The sequence below is a fragment of the Leiobunum rupestre genome, chromosome 9 (genome assembly GCF_980474605.1).
Source record: "Leiobunum rupestre chromosome 9, qqLeiRupe1.1.hap1, whole genome shotgun sequence".
In the NCBI taxonomy this organism is placed as follows: domain Eukaryota; kingdom Metazoa; phylum Arthropoda; class Arachnida; order Opiliones; family Sclerosomatidae; genus Leiobunum; species Leiobunum rupestre.
In genome coordinates, this window is record NC_143392.1 from 43,297,067 (window position 1) to 43,312,786 (window position 15,720).

At 40.5% G+C, this 15,720-nt stretch overlaps 1 protein-coding gene across 1 annotated transcript in view; it reads right to left on the reverse strand.

Moving 5' to 3' along the window:
- LOC149928476 (cadherin-23-like) overlaps positions 1 to 15,720 on the reverse strand; it is a 66,483-nt gene that overhangs the window by 21,957 nt on the left and 28,806 nt on the right. Inside the window, exons 21-28 of the mRNA XM_090157612.1 lie at positions 13,667 to 13,912; positions 10,582 to 10,901; positions 10,409 to 10,525; positions 9,353 to 9,539; positions 7,025 to 7,169; positions 4,542 to 4,851; positions 2,363 to 2,476; positions 1,025 to 1,160 (exon numbers count right to left, since the gene is read on the reverse strand). Of these exons, the coding sequence (XP_090013738.1) occupies positions 1,025 to 1,160; positions 2,363 to 2,476; positions 4,542 to 4,851; positions 7,025 to 7,169; positions 9,353 to 9,539; positions 10,409 to 10,525; positions 10,582 to 10,901; positions 13,667 to 13,912 (1,575 nt within the window). The remainder of the gene's footprint in view (positions 1 to 1,024; positions 1,161 to 2,362; positions 2,477 to 4,541; positions 4,852 to 7,024; positions 7,170 to 9,352; positions 9,540 to 10,408; positions 10,526 to 10,581; positions 10,902 to 13,666; positions 13,913 to 15,720) is intronic.

Below are 15,720 nucleotides of genomic sequence, written 5' to 3' on the forward strand. Positions count from 1 at the left end.
AGCAATAAACGTATAGTCTAAAGAAACAGGTGCGATTTTGATTACGTCATAGACAAAGGTCATATTCGCGGCGCATGCGCAATAAATTTGCACCACCTTTTTTTATCGCTTCAGCGCCTTCTAACTGGCAAACAGGCGAGCGTTGTGGAAAGTACGAGTGAAGCTTGGTTTCCACCAGCGCGCGTCAAAAAGCGACACTCAGCTTTGAAATGTGCAAATGTTCTTACGCGCGACAAAAAATTTACATTATGACGCGCTCTTACGCGCGTTGGTGGAAACCAAGCTTTACATATCCAGGAAGCAAAGCTTCTTTATTCATCCAAGGTCACACGTCGCCTTTGACAGCGCCTCGCTAGGGGGAGATTTTATTATGGTGATGACGTCATTCCGTTACTAGCTCTCAGTAAAATATTCCGCAAAGTGACAAACTTATGGAAAAATATTATAAACTTATGCTAACCAGACTAATAGGAGTCTGATGTAAAGGGTTTGCTTTTTATAAACAAACGATTACTTATCAGCTAGGCTGACATAGAGATCGGCGGAACAAATAAATTAACCGGCAAAATTTCAATAAATCATAAAAATTTTGATTAACTGTTTATTTATGAAAATTTTATACGAATAAACAACGATTTAACATGCAAAAATAATTGTTTTTTTCTGATTTTATTTGGATAATTGTCGGTTATGAATAAAAATAAATGATTTGATAATTTCTTATTCAAACGCCGATCTCTAGGCTAACACCAAATGCACCACTCTAGGTCCAAATCATCTAGCTACTTTTATTGCCATTAATGCAGGTGGCCGGGTCATAACGCGTAGGATGGTGGTGGCTAATCATTAACAAGATTTAATGGAACGGGTAAACTAAAGAACTTGGGCGAAACCCTTTTAACCAGTGAGGAGATAACCTACAAACTCAACGCGTAAGGAGTGGTTCCGAGGTTTCCTCGTTCTGCGAGGCGAAAGTGCTAACCACTCCGCCACCCAACCTCACTTATACGTTCGTTTGACCTACCTACAATGTGGTAACATATTTTCGGTTTCTCTTGGGTTTCACTGTTGTCTTCACTGTGGAGGTAGTGCGCCTCTGGAATATGACGGACTTCAACTCCCCTTTTCTCATTCTCGGTGAACTCGAGAACTTGGTTCGACTGGACGCGTTTCGGACAACGCCAATCATTAGCGTTCATAGTGTAAACTTAACTATTAAAAGGGGAAGTGCCAATCTTTTCCAAATCGAGTAGCTCCACCAATCATATTGAGCGATTTTTCTAGCCCTATTCCCGGAGCCCGCGCGATAATCTAGTAAAATTCAAACACCAAACGCCAAAAAAAATCGCCGTGTTTGGTTTGGAACACACGGAAAACAATTACTCCGAGCCGATTGAGCGCGTTGGAACACGCGAAAAACAATTGCTCCGAGCCGATTGAGCGCGTTGGAGCACGCGAAAATCAATTGCTCCGAACGGATCGAACACTTTGGAACACGCGAAAAACAAATGTTCCGAGCCGATTGAGTGCGTTGGAACACGCGAAAAACAAATGTTCCGAGCCGATTGAGTGCGTTGGAACACACGAAAAACATTTACTCCGAGCCGATTGAGCGCGTTCGAACACGCGAAAAACAATTGCTCCAAGCCGATTGAGCGCGTTGGAACACGCGGAAAACAATTGTTCCGAGCCGATTCAGCGCGTTGGAACACACGAAAAACATTTACTCCGAGCCGATTGAGCGCGTTCGAACACGCGAAAAACAATTGTTCCAAGCCGATTGAGCGCGTTGGAACACGCGAAAAACAATTGCTCCGAGCCGATTCAGCGCGTTCAAACACGCGAAAAACAATTGTTCCAAACCGATTGAGCGCGTTGGAACATGCGAAAAACAATTGTTCCGAGCCGATTGAGCGCGTTGGAACACGCGAAAAACAATTGTTCCGAGCCGATTGAGCGCGTTGGAACACGCGAAAAGCAATTGCTCCGAGCCGATTCAGCGCGTTCAAACACGCCCACACCTGACCGAAGTCGGAGGTGGAGATAGGACCATTTGGACGGAGCTAACATCGCCCAGTGCGCCACCGCCCTTATGGGTTACAAGAGCCAGACCCCGACTCCCCGGTTAAGCCACCAGTTATTGCACACTCCGACCCCTTGAGGGCCAGTGCGTTGTAACACGCGAAAAATTGACTCTGAGAGAGATCTCGATCCGTTGATCCGTCGATAAATGGAATAAACATTTAGTGATCGGACCAGATCCGGGCACGCAAATGGATGTCGAGCTAGCTACTGGTTAGATCTAGGCACCTCTCCTTCGAGTTCTTATAAAGTATACATTGTCAGAGAAAGACGGACTTACTTGCGTGTCAAAATGAGGTTTGAAGTCGTCGTCGCTTATAATTTTCAACACCAGAGTAAACGGCTCGGAGGACAAGGGATTGGGAACGCCTTTATCCCAGGCGTATAGATCAATCTGATAATAATTGACATCATATAAGTTCGAGGTCTACGTATTAGCAAAAGCAAATAGGGAAAGTTTCACACTAGCATTGGCTATCGCGACGACTTTTTGAGTGCAAACTATTTTTCAAGATTTTTTCCATCCCCCCATTTAAAGGCCACTTCTTCGTCATAGTAGATCCGACCAATCAAATTCTGGAGACTAGCGACGGAAATTTACGAAATTCAACAGATACTCTGTCCTTTTATTAAGATGAAACTTAGCTTACAACTAAACTACAGCGATGTTAACACTCGAGGGGGTAGTCACTTAGAAAACCAATTGTACACTAGATTTCTGATTTCCAAATATTTCCGATATTTCTTAAAATTTCCGATATTTCTTAAAATTTCCGATATTTCTTAAAATTTCCGATATTTCTTAAATATTTCCGATATTTCTTAAATATTTCCGATATTTCTTAAATATTTCCGATATTTCTTAAATATTTCCGATATTTCTTAAATATTTCCGATATTTCTTAAATATTTCCGATATTTCTTAAATATTTCCGATATTTCTTAAATATTTCCGATATTTCTTAAATATTTCCGATATTTCTTAAATATTTCCGATATTTCTTAAATATTTCCGATATTTCTTAAATATTTCCGATATTTCTTAAATATTTCCGATATTTCTTAAATATTTCCGATATTTCTTAAATATTTCCGATATTTCTTAAATATTTCCGATATTTCTTAAATATTTCCGATATTTCTTAAATATTTCCGATATTTCTTAAATATTTCCGATATTTCTTAAATATTTCCGATATTTCTTAAATATTTCCGATATTTCTTAAATATTTCCGATATTTCTTAAATATTTCCGATATTTCTTAAATATTTCCGATATTTCTTAAATATTTCCGATATTTCTTAAATATTTCCGATATTTCTTAAATATACTGCATTATGTAGTCTGACTTCAGTCGCTAGGATGGGAGGGGCTTAGCTTTCATGACGTCGGTCACGCGCAGCCGCTCAAAAATAGGCGAAACTTTAAAGTAAATTTGGTCTTAACCAACTTGTTAAAATGGGAAAACAAAATCACGTGACTTCGATTCGGTAACTCGTGTTCATAGTTGGTCGTGCACCGGTAAAGAAAAAATTATTCCTTCCAGATACTGCAGACGGCTAATTAACTTTCACCTTTCTATTATAAGAAGTTTAAAATCATAATAATAATTAGTTAATTTAGATGAATCGATCAAAATTTAAACCGCCATTAGCAAAATAAAATGAATAATAGTTAGTATTTCTTAGGATAGATGGCGCTGCAGTTCTCCGCAAAGTTAAGTGACTACCATCTTTTCAGCCCCCGTGGACTTTATAGTTTCGCCTATAATTGTATTGAGGGGCAACGTTTTGAAACTTGACTAACTTTCAGTAACAAGGCTTAGCTTTAAATTTAGTTTCTAAAATTTTAATACACTTCTTTTTGATTGAATGAAAGTAGGTAAGAATATGAATAACCAATTCCTTTATTTATGATTATCAATTGATTTTGTCGTCGTAGAGGTATTTTTCTAAGCATCACGAGTCATTTTATTCTACGGTTAAATCGCGTAATCCCGGAAGCGTTTTGTGGATCGAGTCAACGACAAATGTCTGTCTCCTGATTGGCTCAAGTGATTATATAAAACGCAGAAAAGCACCGCCCATTTCAGCCTCAGATGGTAGAAAGGGTAATGATATAGTTCGATATTCATGGTTGAAATGAATACATTCGTGTGATTACGTTATTTACGCAACGACCAAGCAGCGAATAGGTGTTTTCATAAAGTCCCCATCAAAGAACAACTTAAGAGGTGGTATACTTTAGGAAGGGACATGTAACGGTCTGTAGTCTTTGGTTTTTATTGATTTTTCGGGAAACATGTTTGCCAGCTTATTGACGTACATTCATGCGAGTCGCGCCGACGCGACGGTTTTAGAACTGGAACGTACTGAACTGAACTCCCATCAAAGACTGAGGGGGAAATTTTTGTCGGGGGGAAAAACAACATAGCCGGATTTTATGAAAACAGGTATACCTTGTACTCCGGGGCATCTTTCTTCTTGAGGGCTCGTTTGGTGACGAGCCAATAACTCTTCTGTACTGGTTCGACCGCGAAGTAGCCGACGAGGGGGTTGTTCGGGTTCCTGCTGTCCCAGGCAGTCAACCTGTACTCCACTTCGCCGTTCGGTCCCAAATCCAAGTCGTAAGCTTCCACTTCCGCCACTGGTCTGTTAATGGTGCTATTCTTGTCCGTTGACTCTCTCGCGAAATAGACGTTGTTTTCTGGCGTGGGTTTCACGAAGTACGGAGAGTTGTTGTTGATGTCCGTGACATTTATGCAGTATCTGCGATGGTAAGAGGACACTTAATAATTTCTAACCATATCAGTGGCGTTAACAAGGAGGGGTTTCCGGCAGTGTTACCTAAATGTCACTTTTTTAGAACAAAGTCCATGTCAGTGGCAAAAAATGGTAAATATGGCAAAAAGTGACCAATAGTGACTAATGATCAGTAAATGCATTTAAATGATGTAAATAATATCTTTCAGCTATGTAGCATCACTTACATGTCAGATAATGTTTCAGTTTTTCACAAAAGAACCATTAAAAACACCTTAATGGTATATAGCAGACGAATTCAAACTCAAGAAAAATCGTTGAAAAATAGCCAAAATAAATAACTAGATTGGGCTATAATTGAGTTTCTAGCCCAAAACCTGGCAACTAATGCAGTATATTTGTCTAAAATAGCACAAATATATTTTTCTTATTAAGTATTCGCCGTGTCGGTCTTTACCACTTTTTGCCACATTATTTGACACCGGAAATTTATCACTGGTTTCCGGGTCCAGACCCCCCTCTTAACATTCACATACTTCGACCCCCCCTTGACGAATTTCTGGCTACGTCACTGAACCATATTAATGCATTTCGCTACTCGAGAGCAAAAGTCTAAAAACCCTTATTCGAAGTTCGCTCGTGGGTGTGGCTTGTGTTCGTTACCATGGTAACGAGTATAGGTCGGCGTTTAACCTCGTGATCTGTTGCGTGAAACTAATGTCATGGCGGCCGTTTCAAGGCGGGGCTTAGCTATGACGTATGCCTACGCCGCTACGAGCAAGCACACAATTTAAGAAAAACATGTTTTTTAAATCTAGAATTAAAATAAGGTTAAAAATACTAAGAAAAAATTCATTATTAAGTTAGAATAATGTAATAACATTCGGGGATTCTTATTTCGAATTTCTTTCAAAAAGCGCAAATCTCGACTTGCTTGACTCTCGCTTTCAGGTTGTGATAAGGTTTTAAAATCTGTTCGTCGCGGCACAAAAATCTGCAAAAATCTGACGTCAGTGGCGCCTTCTACTAGTTATGTAAACCTTTTACCACTACCAAAGGTTTAAAAATATTTTATTTATTTTACACTAGTATAAAAGTTCGGTAATAATTTAAATAGATGGCGCCACCCGTATATAATGAAGTCAGTTTGGAATTCGTTCTGGGAAAAACCCCGATTTGAAACTCTAGCTATACCAACTCAATATTTGGTAATTTTTATTGTCAAGGCTTATTTATTTATAGTTGTTCATTATATGCGAAAAAATTTCCGAAAATCAGAAAAATAAAAAATTAAACATTACTTTTTAAGGGTTTTTAGTTTTAGTTTTACTTTTCGATTCTGAAAAATGAGGCTAAAATTCCACGAAATTTAAATTTCCGAACAATATTAGGCTAATCATGAAATTAAAACCTTTTTCTATTTATTTATTTATTTTATTTCTTAAAGTTTTAATAACAGGGTGACCAGGGGAAGGCTTTGAAAATTGTATAGGAAAAAAAAGGAATTTTAGAGGCGAATTATAGGAAAATAGGAATTCTGGTGGCGAATTATAGGAAAATGGGAATTCTGGAGGCGAATTATAGGAAAATGGGAATTTTGGAGGTGAATTATAGGAAAATATGAATTTTAGAGGCGAATTATAGGAAAATGGGAATTTTGGAGGCGAATTATAGGAAAATGGGAATTTTAGAGGCGAATTATAGGAAAATGGGAATTTTAGAGGCGAATTATAGGAAAATGGGAATTTTAGAGGCGAATTATAGGAAAATGGGAATTTTAGAGGCGAATTATAAGAAATGAAATAAGCAAATTATAGGAAAATATAGGACACTAAATAAGAAAAATTATTGCATATCGGTATGCTTGGACTCGTATCACCTGGAATATTGCGAATTTTTTGTACACTGTTTTCTTGCATTATTGGATCACTTAACGGATTTACAAGTCCGTGCATTTCAAGATTTCGAAAGTGGTAGTTTTTCAGTAGATGTTCTATGACACGCAATTAAAAAATTATCTAATTTTAAAAAGACAGCGAAATTATAGGAAAATAGATTAAAATGAAGGAATTTATAGGAAAGTATTAAAATTATAGGAAAATGTAGGACGTCTAGTCACCCCGCCGTTAGATATTCATGTTAGAAATGTGTCCATTCGTGACGTATAAAAGCAACTTACATATCCGTCGTGTAGAGTGGTGGTTCGCCTTTATCTTTGGCCATGAAAGTGATGTTGAAGATGGGGTCGCTTCCTTTTATGGGAATATTGGTCAAGTTCTTCATGACCCTAACTTCTCCGGTGTCGGCGCTTACGGCAAAATATGCTAAGGGAAACAAATGGGGTACTATTTTGCTTTTCAATACTTCCAAAAGCGACATAAGACCCAAAAGTGTGCCAGATCGCTTTACTTATCATTTTGAGAGCTGGTCGTGAAGTAAAAAGAGAGTGTGGAGGTTAATCAAAATTTAAAATTTGCGCCACTCGAGTGAGGCTGTTCACTCCAAATTTGCCTGTACACAGATTATGTAATCTGGGATTACGCGAAGATTACGCAACGATTACGTGGAGTACGCCGAGATTACGTGGAGTACGCCGAGATTACGTGGAGTACGCCGAGATTACGTGGAGTACGCAAAGATTACGTGGAGTACGCCGAGATTACGTGGAGTACGCCGAGATTACGTGGAGTACGCCGAGATTGCGTGGAGTACGCAAAGATTACGTGGAGTACGCCGAGATTACGTGGAGTACGCAAAGATTACGTGGAGTACGCCGAGATTACGTGGAGTACGCAAAGATTACGCGGAGTACGCCGAGATTACGCGGAGTACGCAAAGATTACGCGGAGTACGCAAAGATTACGCGGAGTACGCAAAGATTACGTGGAGTACGCAAAGATTACGCGGAGTACGCAAAGATTACGTGGAGTACGCCGAGATTACGCGGAGTACGCAAAGATTACGCGGAGTACGCCGAGATTACGCGGAGTACGCCGAGATTACGCGGAGTACGCCGAGATTACGCGGAGTACGCCGAGAGTACGCGGATTACCCCGAGATTACGCGGAGTACGCCGAGATTACGCGGATTACCCCGAGATTACGCGGAGTACGCCGAAATTACGCGGATTACCCCGAGATTACGCGGAGTACGCCGAAATTACGCGGAATACGCCGAGATTACGTGGAGTACGCCGAGATTACGTGGAGTACGCCGAGATTACGAGGAGTACGCCGAGATTACGCGGAGTACGCAAAGATTACGCGGAGTACGCCGAGATTACGCGGAGTACGCCGAGATTACGCGGATTACCCCGAGATTACGCGGAGTACGCCGAGATTACGCGGATTACCCCGAGATTACGCGGAGTACGCCGAAATTACGCGGAGTACGCCGAAATTACGCGGAGTACGCCGAGATTACGCGGATTACCCCGAGATTACGCGGATTACCCCGAGATTACGCGGATTACCCCGAGATTACACCGAGATTACCCCGAGATTACACCGAAATTACGCGGATTACCCCGAGATTACGTGGATTACCCCGAGATTACGCGGAGTACCCCGAGATTACGTGGAGTAGGCTGAGATTACGTACTCTTTTAGGAAGCCTGTACACTGATTACGCGTAGTGATCAGCCCCTCGGTGCCACTCCTGTAATCCCAAGTCTCTGGAAGTCAGATAGTGTGGAGGGCCGTATGAGGACGACCACCAATCCCCCAACGGGTGGTTTTCATACTTCCGCCACGGGTGTCCCGTCTCTATCGCCAATCACAATCGCTAATAAAAAAGCCTAAGAGAAAATCGCGCCAAGACAAATGAGCCCAAAGACCAAAGTGAACGCCTCCAGAACATAGCCATCTAATTATCTTTGTGGTAGATGGTGAGCCTAGCTTTCAGCACGTATTTAAAAATGCGCCAATGTAGGGTTGACACACATTTGGTCATACGAGAAAAGGTTAGGAGTAGTCTTGTAAGAAAATTTTAAAGCCTAACCCTTATGCCAGAAAAGATAATGGGTACTGGCAAAAATGGGTCGACACCGTGTCCTTTTTTCTTAATACAATGACGCGATGACGTCCAAGTCACGGATTCTTTCACTGGCACTCTCTCTTTTTGAGGTCATCACGCTGTTTGTCACGCTACAACCTAGGAGCAACAAACACAACACCCCACACAAGGAAAACGCAACCCGTCAAAAGTCGTGGATTTTCTTGCGTACGTTTTTCATTGGCTAGACGCTTTAGCGCCTGCTGCCGTCGGAAGGGGAAAATTCGGAAATTGTCTTCCCCTTTCCGTAAAACGTTCAGCGTAAAGGGTCGTCCAATGAAATTGGTACACAACACTGCGTTAGCGTGTTTAAAGGCTAGCTGCGTTCTCCTTGTGTTTGTTGCTCCTAGCTACAACCAACTAGGTGTTTACCCTCTTTATTGTCAGCCGCCATCATGAACTTACAACAGGACTCCTTACATTTGCTCCGTGATTGAGTTTAGAGTTAGCTTACCTGATCGGTTATCGCTGCTTACTATGGAATACTCGATCTCGGCGTTGACACCGAAGTCTTTATCCGTGGCAAAAACTTTCCCTTTGATGATTCTGTCTAGTTGGTAGTCTTCGTCACAAACCAAACATACTTCGGTATCCTGAAATTCTGGAGCGTGGTCGTTGATGTCGGTTAAGTAAAGAATTACCTACGTACGGTTTAAAACACGTTAATTACTGTAAAACGAGAAATCGTTTGTTTTTAGTAAGAGTTCGACTGTCCTATGGCTGGTTAAATCTAGTAAATGCCAACTATTTGAATCCTAGATAAGTTTTTTATTTTGATTTACATTAATTCTTATGATAATGGCAGTGGTACTTATTGGTATGTCTCATCGAGGAATGTTTTTGAGTTTTGTAATTTTTACAGTATAGGAGTACAATCAGAGCCTTTTTATCCAATGGGCACAGTGCCCAGGGACTACGAAGGTTCGAAGGGGCCTACGAAAGTTCGAAGGGGCCTACGTAGGTTCGATGGGGCCTACGAAGGTTCGAAAGGGGCCTACGTAGGTTCGAAAGGGGCCTACGTAGGTTCGAAAGGGGCCTACGTAGGTTCGAAATTATTCCCGATCTCTGCTCTTAGATGTCGCCAAGCTCTCCACGATTTAAATGAGCGTTATTCTAGTTACGGTTTATTTATTTTCAAAAGTCGTGTTATTATTTTTAAAATGTCGCATTTTAGTTTCTATCATATATCTACTTTATTTAGGAACTAAATTAACCAAATTATCGAAAGCAAAAGTTTAATATTCACGTATTTTATAGAGAACTATTTTTCATCGTGGCGGAGTACAACCGATACCTTCAAGGTCCGTAGAAAATTTTTAAGACCTTTGTGTCGCTGTAACGAGGCGAGGGGGAAGTCATTTCCGAAGCCCAAAATTTTACCCCTCAAATAAGACGTCGTGCGGTTGGACCCAAGTGCCAGACTTTCTCCCCCTGTTTACTTTTGATAGTGGTCGTTAGACGCGCTGTTTTATCCCCCCCCCCGAATAAATAAAAAAAAAATGTCTGTTACTTCTGTCTGGGCTGTGTTCTGATTGCGTGTGTCGTTGGGATTGTCAAAGGCTTCAACTGTGATGATGAATTTCCTGTTCGGTTCGTAAAGCAGCTTTTGGTTATTAGTCAAGACTCCCTACGAAGATCTACCATTAGAATTTCAAAAATGGATGGTAAATATTGGAAAGCTACCGTCTTTTGGTCCAAGTCGAAGAACCGGTTGTCCTCGTTATTTTTCCTAAAGCGGTAATTAACGACTCCGTATTCGTCTTTCTCGTCCCTGTCCGTGGCTTGCAAGGTGAAGATGACCGTTCCGATCGTCTCGTTTTCTGGTCGAGTCACGGTGTAGTCACCGTCCACGAATTCCGGAGGCCAGTCGTTCTTGTCGATTATCTGAACCGTGACGTAGGCGCGAGAACTTTTCGGTGGTTTTCCGTTGTCCGTGGCTATGACGGTAACGTTCATCCACTTGTACCCATTGTCGTAATCCACGGCCAACATTTTAATGTACCCTGCGTTCGTTAGATATACAGGGTGTTTCAAAAGATTATGCAAAATTTTAAGGAGTTGTAGGGGGTGAGTTGACAAGTATGCCTGTTTTTTCCCCATTTTCCTACGATGAGTTAAAACTTAAAAGAGCGCCAGAGAGCTTCAAAGTGTGGCCTACTAGCTCCTGGAAGTAGGCTGCGACAAGCGCAAAACCAAGCAGCTGGGACTTTAAATGCTGTTTAAGTTTACTTTTTTTTGCTGGTTACCTCGATTTGTTTACAAATCGCTGAACCGGTTTTATTTAAACGTCTATTGTCCGTATCCATAGTGCTTGGCACAAAGTGTTAAATCATTAGATCTTTCCGTGCATGAACTGAATAGAGTCTTTAAACCGTCGAGAATATTAAAAATGCCGATCTCTAAAAATATGTTGACTTCCGAAACAACTTTTTCAATTAATACTGTTTTCAACCGTTTTTTAAGTTCATTATTAACTTTTTTCTTATTCATACTTTGGTCTATCAGTCCTTATAAACTTCAACTATGCCAAAAACCCTAAATAGCAAGTGGACGACACGGCAAACGACACAAAAAACAAGTGACTAATGTGTCGGACACTTTGGGTACGTTCAGTAACGCGAATCTGGGAAAAATCGGTTTTTACTTGATGTTTGCTTGATGACCACTCATCGTCATAGTGACGTAGGAAGTTACTGTTATTTTAGTCAGCGCTGTTTTTAAAGATGGCGGCTATAAATGTTAACACAGACGCGTTTGACGTCAAGTCATCAAAAAAACCTTCTCACCGAGATGGTTTTTTTGATGAGCATCGGATGCCTATCGTGACGTCAAATCGGAAACGTGAAAAATCGTACAGTAACAAAATGTTGGCATCGATTACTCAGTGATGTTTTTGATGAGCGTTACTGAACGAACCATTAGTTACTTGTTTTTATAGGAGGAGGAGCTAACACTCTCGACTTATAAGCTCCGCCTGCTACGTTCCGCCACAACGGCGGGGAATCAAATCCGTTATTCATTCCAAGTAGCGGTATGGATTCCTAGACATACTTATTATAGTTATTACGTTACTTATTGTAATATAATGTAGGTCTGTATCTTTTCTTATTTTAATTTTTGTTCAATCAAAAAGCTGTTTATTATAATTTACGATTACAATTTGACGTTAAGCCTCGTTCATAATCATAGATATTGGAAACATATATAAAGGTCTAGATACAATATTTCAAAGGGAGTTAATACGGAGGTGAAAGCTAGCAGAAACGCGTAATTTCTGCAGGCTATCCTTATAAGGCGCTATCTATCGGTAAGAAAGCTCGTGCTATCGTCGCAAGGGCCATCGTCTCCTGCTTAAAAATTATACTAAAAGTCACCAACAGATGGTGTCTAAAGACTACGGCCTGCGAAAAGGTCAAGCACTTACAAGGAGACTACCCGAGGTGGTTATCTCCCATTTGGTTCAAACTCGGTCGGTAAGTCGACCTTCATGTAACTTGAAAATCCCTAAAAGGGTGGACAAGAATGGGCTTTCGTTTTGCCATGGCAACCAAAAATGTTTTTCACAACTTAAAAACTGATTACTCCTCTTTACCCAATATATGTATATTTTCTCATATTTACCAAAATGGACGTATATTGGTCCAATTGTACCAGATTTAGCCATGATCTGAATTATGTATCTAATTGATGAACCTTTTTTAATTTTTTGAAAAATATTGTTAGGGGTTACCCTTAAAATCTTCGATTTTCCCATGTTAATTTTCATAGGGAAAATCAGTTTTAAATTAAAATGCTAAGAGAGCTCGCGCTCTTGGTCACGTGCCTTCCTCGGTGTCTGCTAGGGGTCAATTCCGTATTTTATGTTAGGCTTAGCCGCTCCGAAATTTATCTAGACCTTAATATACATTTCTTATATGTTATATCTATGGTCATAATACACAAGGTTGTAGTAGCTGCTGAAAGCGACATCTATCGTAATACACAAGGATAAATGACTTGTGAAGGAACATCGTTGTCACTGCCAGACAAAGGTTTATTCATTGAGTTAGGAATATTAATCTAGAGAATAGAGATCCAATCAAATCTGCTCCCCGCGAAACAAGTTTTTGAAAATTAAAAATGTGTCGTCTCCTCTAAAGACCTTTTCACACGAGCCAACTTTTTAAATCAAAATGCTGAGTCAGCAAAAATGGATCAGTGATCCATTTTTTTCTCGCGTACATTTTTGGTGGATCAACTCATCGAACTTTTATTCACACGAACCAACTAGTTGACTCAACTCAAGTTGACTCCTCTAGTTGGATCAAAAAGTTGGCTCGTGTGAAAAGGCCTTTAAATGACGAGAAAACGTTATCATATGACCCGTGGCGCCATCCATTATTTTGTAAAAAAATATATTTTTGCCGGAAAACGCGTCTTATTTGAACGAACCATTGAGAGATAGACGGCGCCACGGGTAGAATGATAAAGTTTTCTCGTCATTTGGGAGCAGACGGCACTCACGGCAGTATTCTTATTTTTTAAAAACTTGTTTCACGAAATACTGAAATCCGACGTTTTGATTGGACCTCTAGATTAATATTCCCAACTCAATGGGTTTATTAGCTGGTCAAAAAGATAGCAGTGTTGCCAGATTCCGAATATTTTGTTTGAAATACACCGAAAATGTCGTACTTTCGATTTTCCGGCAAATGTGGAGTTAACAATGAATATTTAGCGGCGAAGTATCGACCTTTTTGTAATGGGGAACGTTTATTATTGACTTTACCGGTAGTGGAATGGATGCTAAAGTACGAGATATTATTTCCTTGGTATTCTTCGAGGCTGTAGGTGATGACTTTGTCTTCGTCCTCGTCTGTGGCCTCGATCTTTAAGAGATTAATGCGGTCTTCCTCCTCCAGCGCTTCGGCCTTGTAAACCGGACACTCGCCCAGAGGACCGTCATCTTTGCCTTGAATGTTGAGGAAATCCGGATGGTGGTCGTTTATGTCAATCACCGTGAATTCTATCTTAACTAGAAGTAAAAAAATTATCTATTGGCTCCCATAAGCGTTAAGCGTAAAATAGCTCTTACAAGGAGACATCCCGAAGTGTAACCCACCGATTTTGTTCAAACTCGGGGGATTGGTAGACCTTCATGTATAATGAAAAATCCCAAAGGGAATTTATTCAATGGGCAACCGTTTTGCCATGGCAACGAAATTTTCTTTTGACAACACCAAATATTACATTTTCCCATTGAAAATAACATGGGATTTTGACCTCAAATTGATCAACAGTTGATGTTTTTTTGTCAATTTTTATCTATTTTTTTCTATTTTTGACTTCGAAATTTTTAAATTTGTTCAAATTTTTCACAGTGGGCAAAACGGTTGCCCATTGAATAAATTCCATTTAGGATTTTTCAACTTACATGAAGGGTCTACCAATCCCCCGACTTTGAACAAAATCGGTGGGTTACACTTCGGGATGTCTCCTTGTTAGTAGAAACCATAGAAAATATAGAAGGGGAATAGCAACTCGACCGATTTATCTTCGGGCCTATCACCTTCCTTGACGAATTGAAGCCTCATCCATTTTAAATACAGGGTGTTTCCAAAGGTAGTGATCGTACGGGGAACCCGACCCCGACCCGGTAAGTCGGCGATCCTCGGGTTGTAAAATTTTTGGGTCGGGTATTTTTTAAGTCAGGTTTTCCAAAAAAAAATTGAATAAATGCCCGCGCGAGGGTATATTCCTATTCGATCGAAATCCCATTCGACCGAATTCAATATGTTTCCGAAATATAGCCCAAAAGGCGGATTCGGTTCATTGGGACCTTTTGTTTTGTTTTTTCCTTCTGCCCCGAGATATAGCAGGGTACGCAAAAACGTTATACCTAAACAAAATTGCTACAGGTGTACTAACGGTAAGGTCAGGTAAGGTTAGGTTAGGTTAATCTCTCACTTCCCTAGGGTGGCGCGCTTTTATAAATATATTTATGCTTTGAACTTTTTATTTATATCAAGAATACAATAATTCGAACAATTTCATTTTTTAATGTGAATTAACTGGCTCCAATAAGACTATCAACACTTATTTATATAAGAAGTAAACCTTAAAAAAGTCTCATAAAAACGAAATTTGATGTACTATAAAAAATAATATAAACGTGCAAAATTGGGCTGTAAACCGCACAATTGGGGTATTTTCGATCGATTGGGACTCAATGTTAAATCGTTTTCGAACGAATGGGATTTCGGTCGAATGGGACCAAAGCCGAGCGAGTGCTTAGCTACCGCCTACAACCAAAACGGAGAAGGATGGGGCAAGCCAGCACTCTTTTCTCTCGGCGACGTCTCTCGTTCGAAGGTAAAAAGGTCGCGTCACAAGTCGCCAGGCTCGCCTCTCGTTCACCGTGGTTTGGATTTCGTTTTTGGTTTTAGCAGTAGTCTAAAATATTGTTCCATAATTTTGTCACTTTGCGGAATATTTTACCGAGAGCTGGTAACGGAGTGACGTGATCACAAGAAGAAAATCTCCCCCTAGCGAGGGGCTGTCAAAGGCTACATGTGACGCGGGAGCAAGCGGACGCAAAACGGTGACGAAGCCCGTATTGCAGTCTGTCTCGTGAATAGCTCTCAGTAAAATTTTTACATGTGAAGAATAGATAGTGTCACACTTATGGGGTGGCGGAGTGGTTAGCAATTTCGCCTCGCAGCAAGAGGAGCCGGGTTCGATCCCAGCTTGTGGCACTGGGTGAAAACTCGGAAGAACTCCTTCCGCGTTGAGTTTGCAAGTTCTTTCCCTACTGGTTTAAGGGGTTTTCCCCCGAGCTCTTCG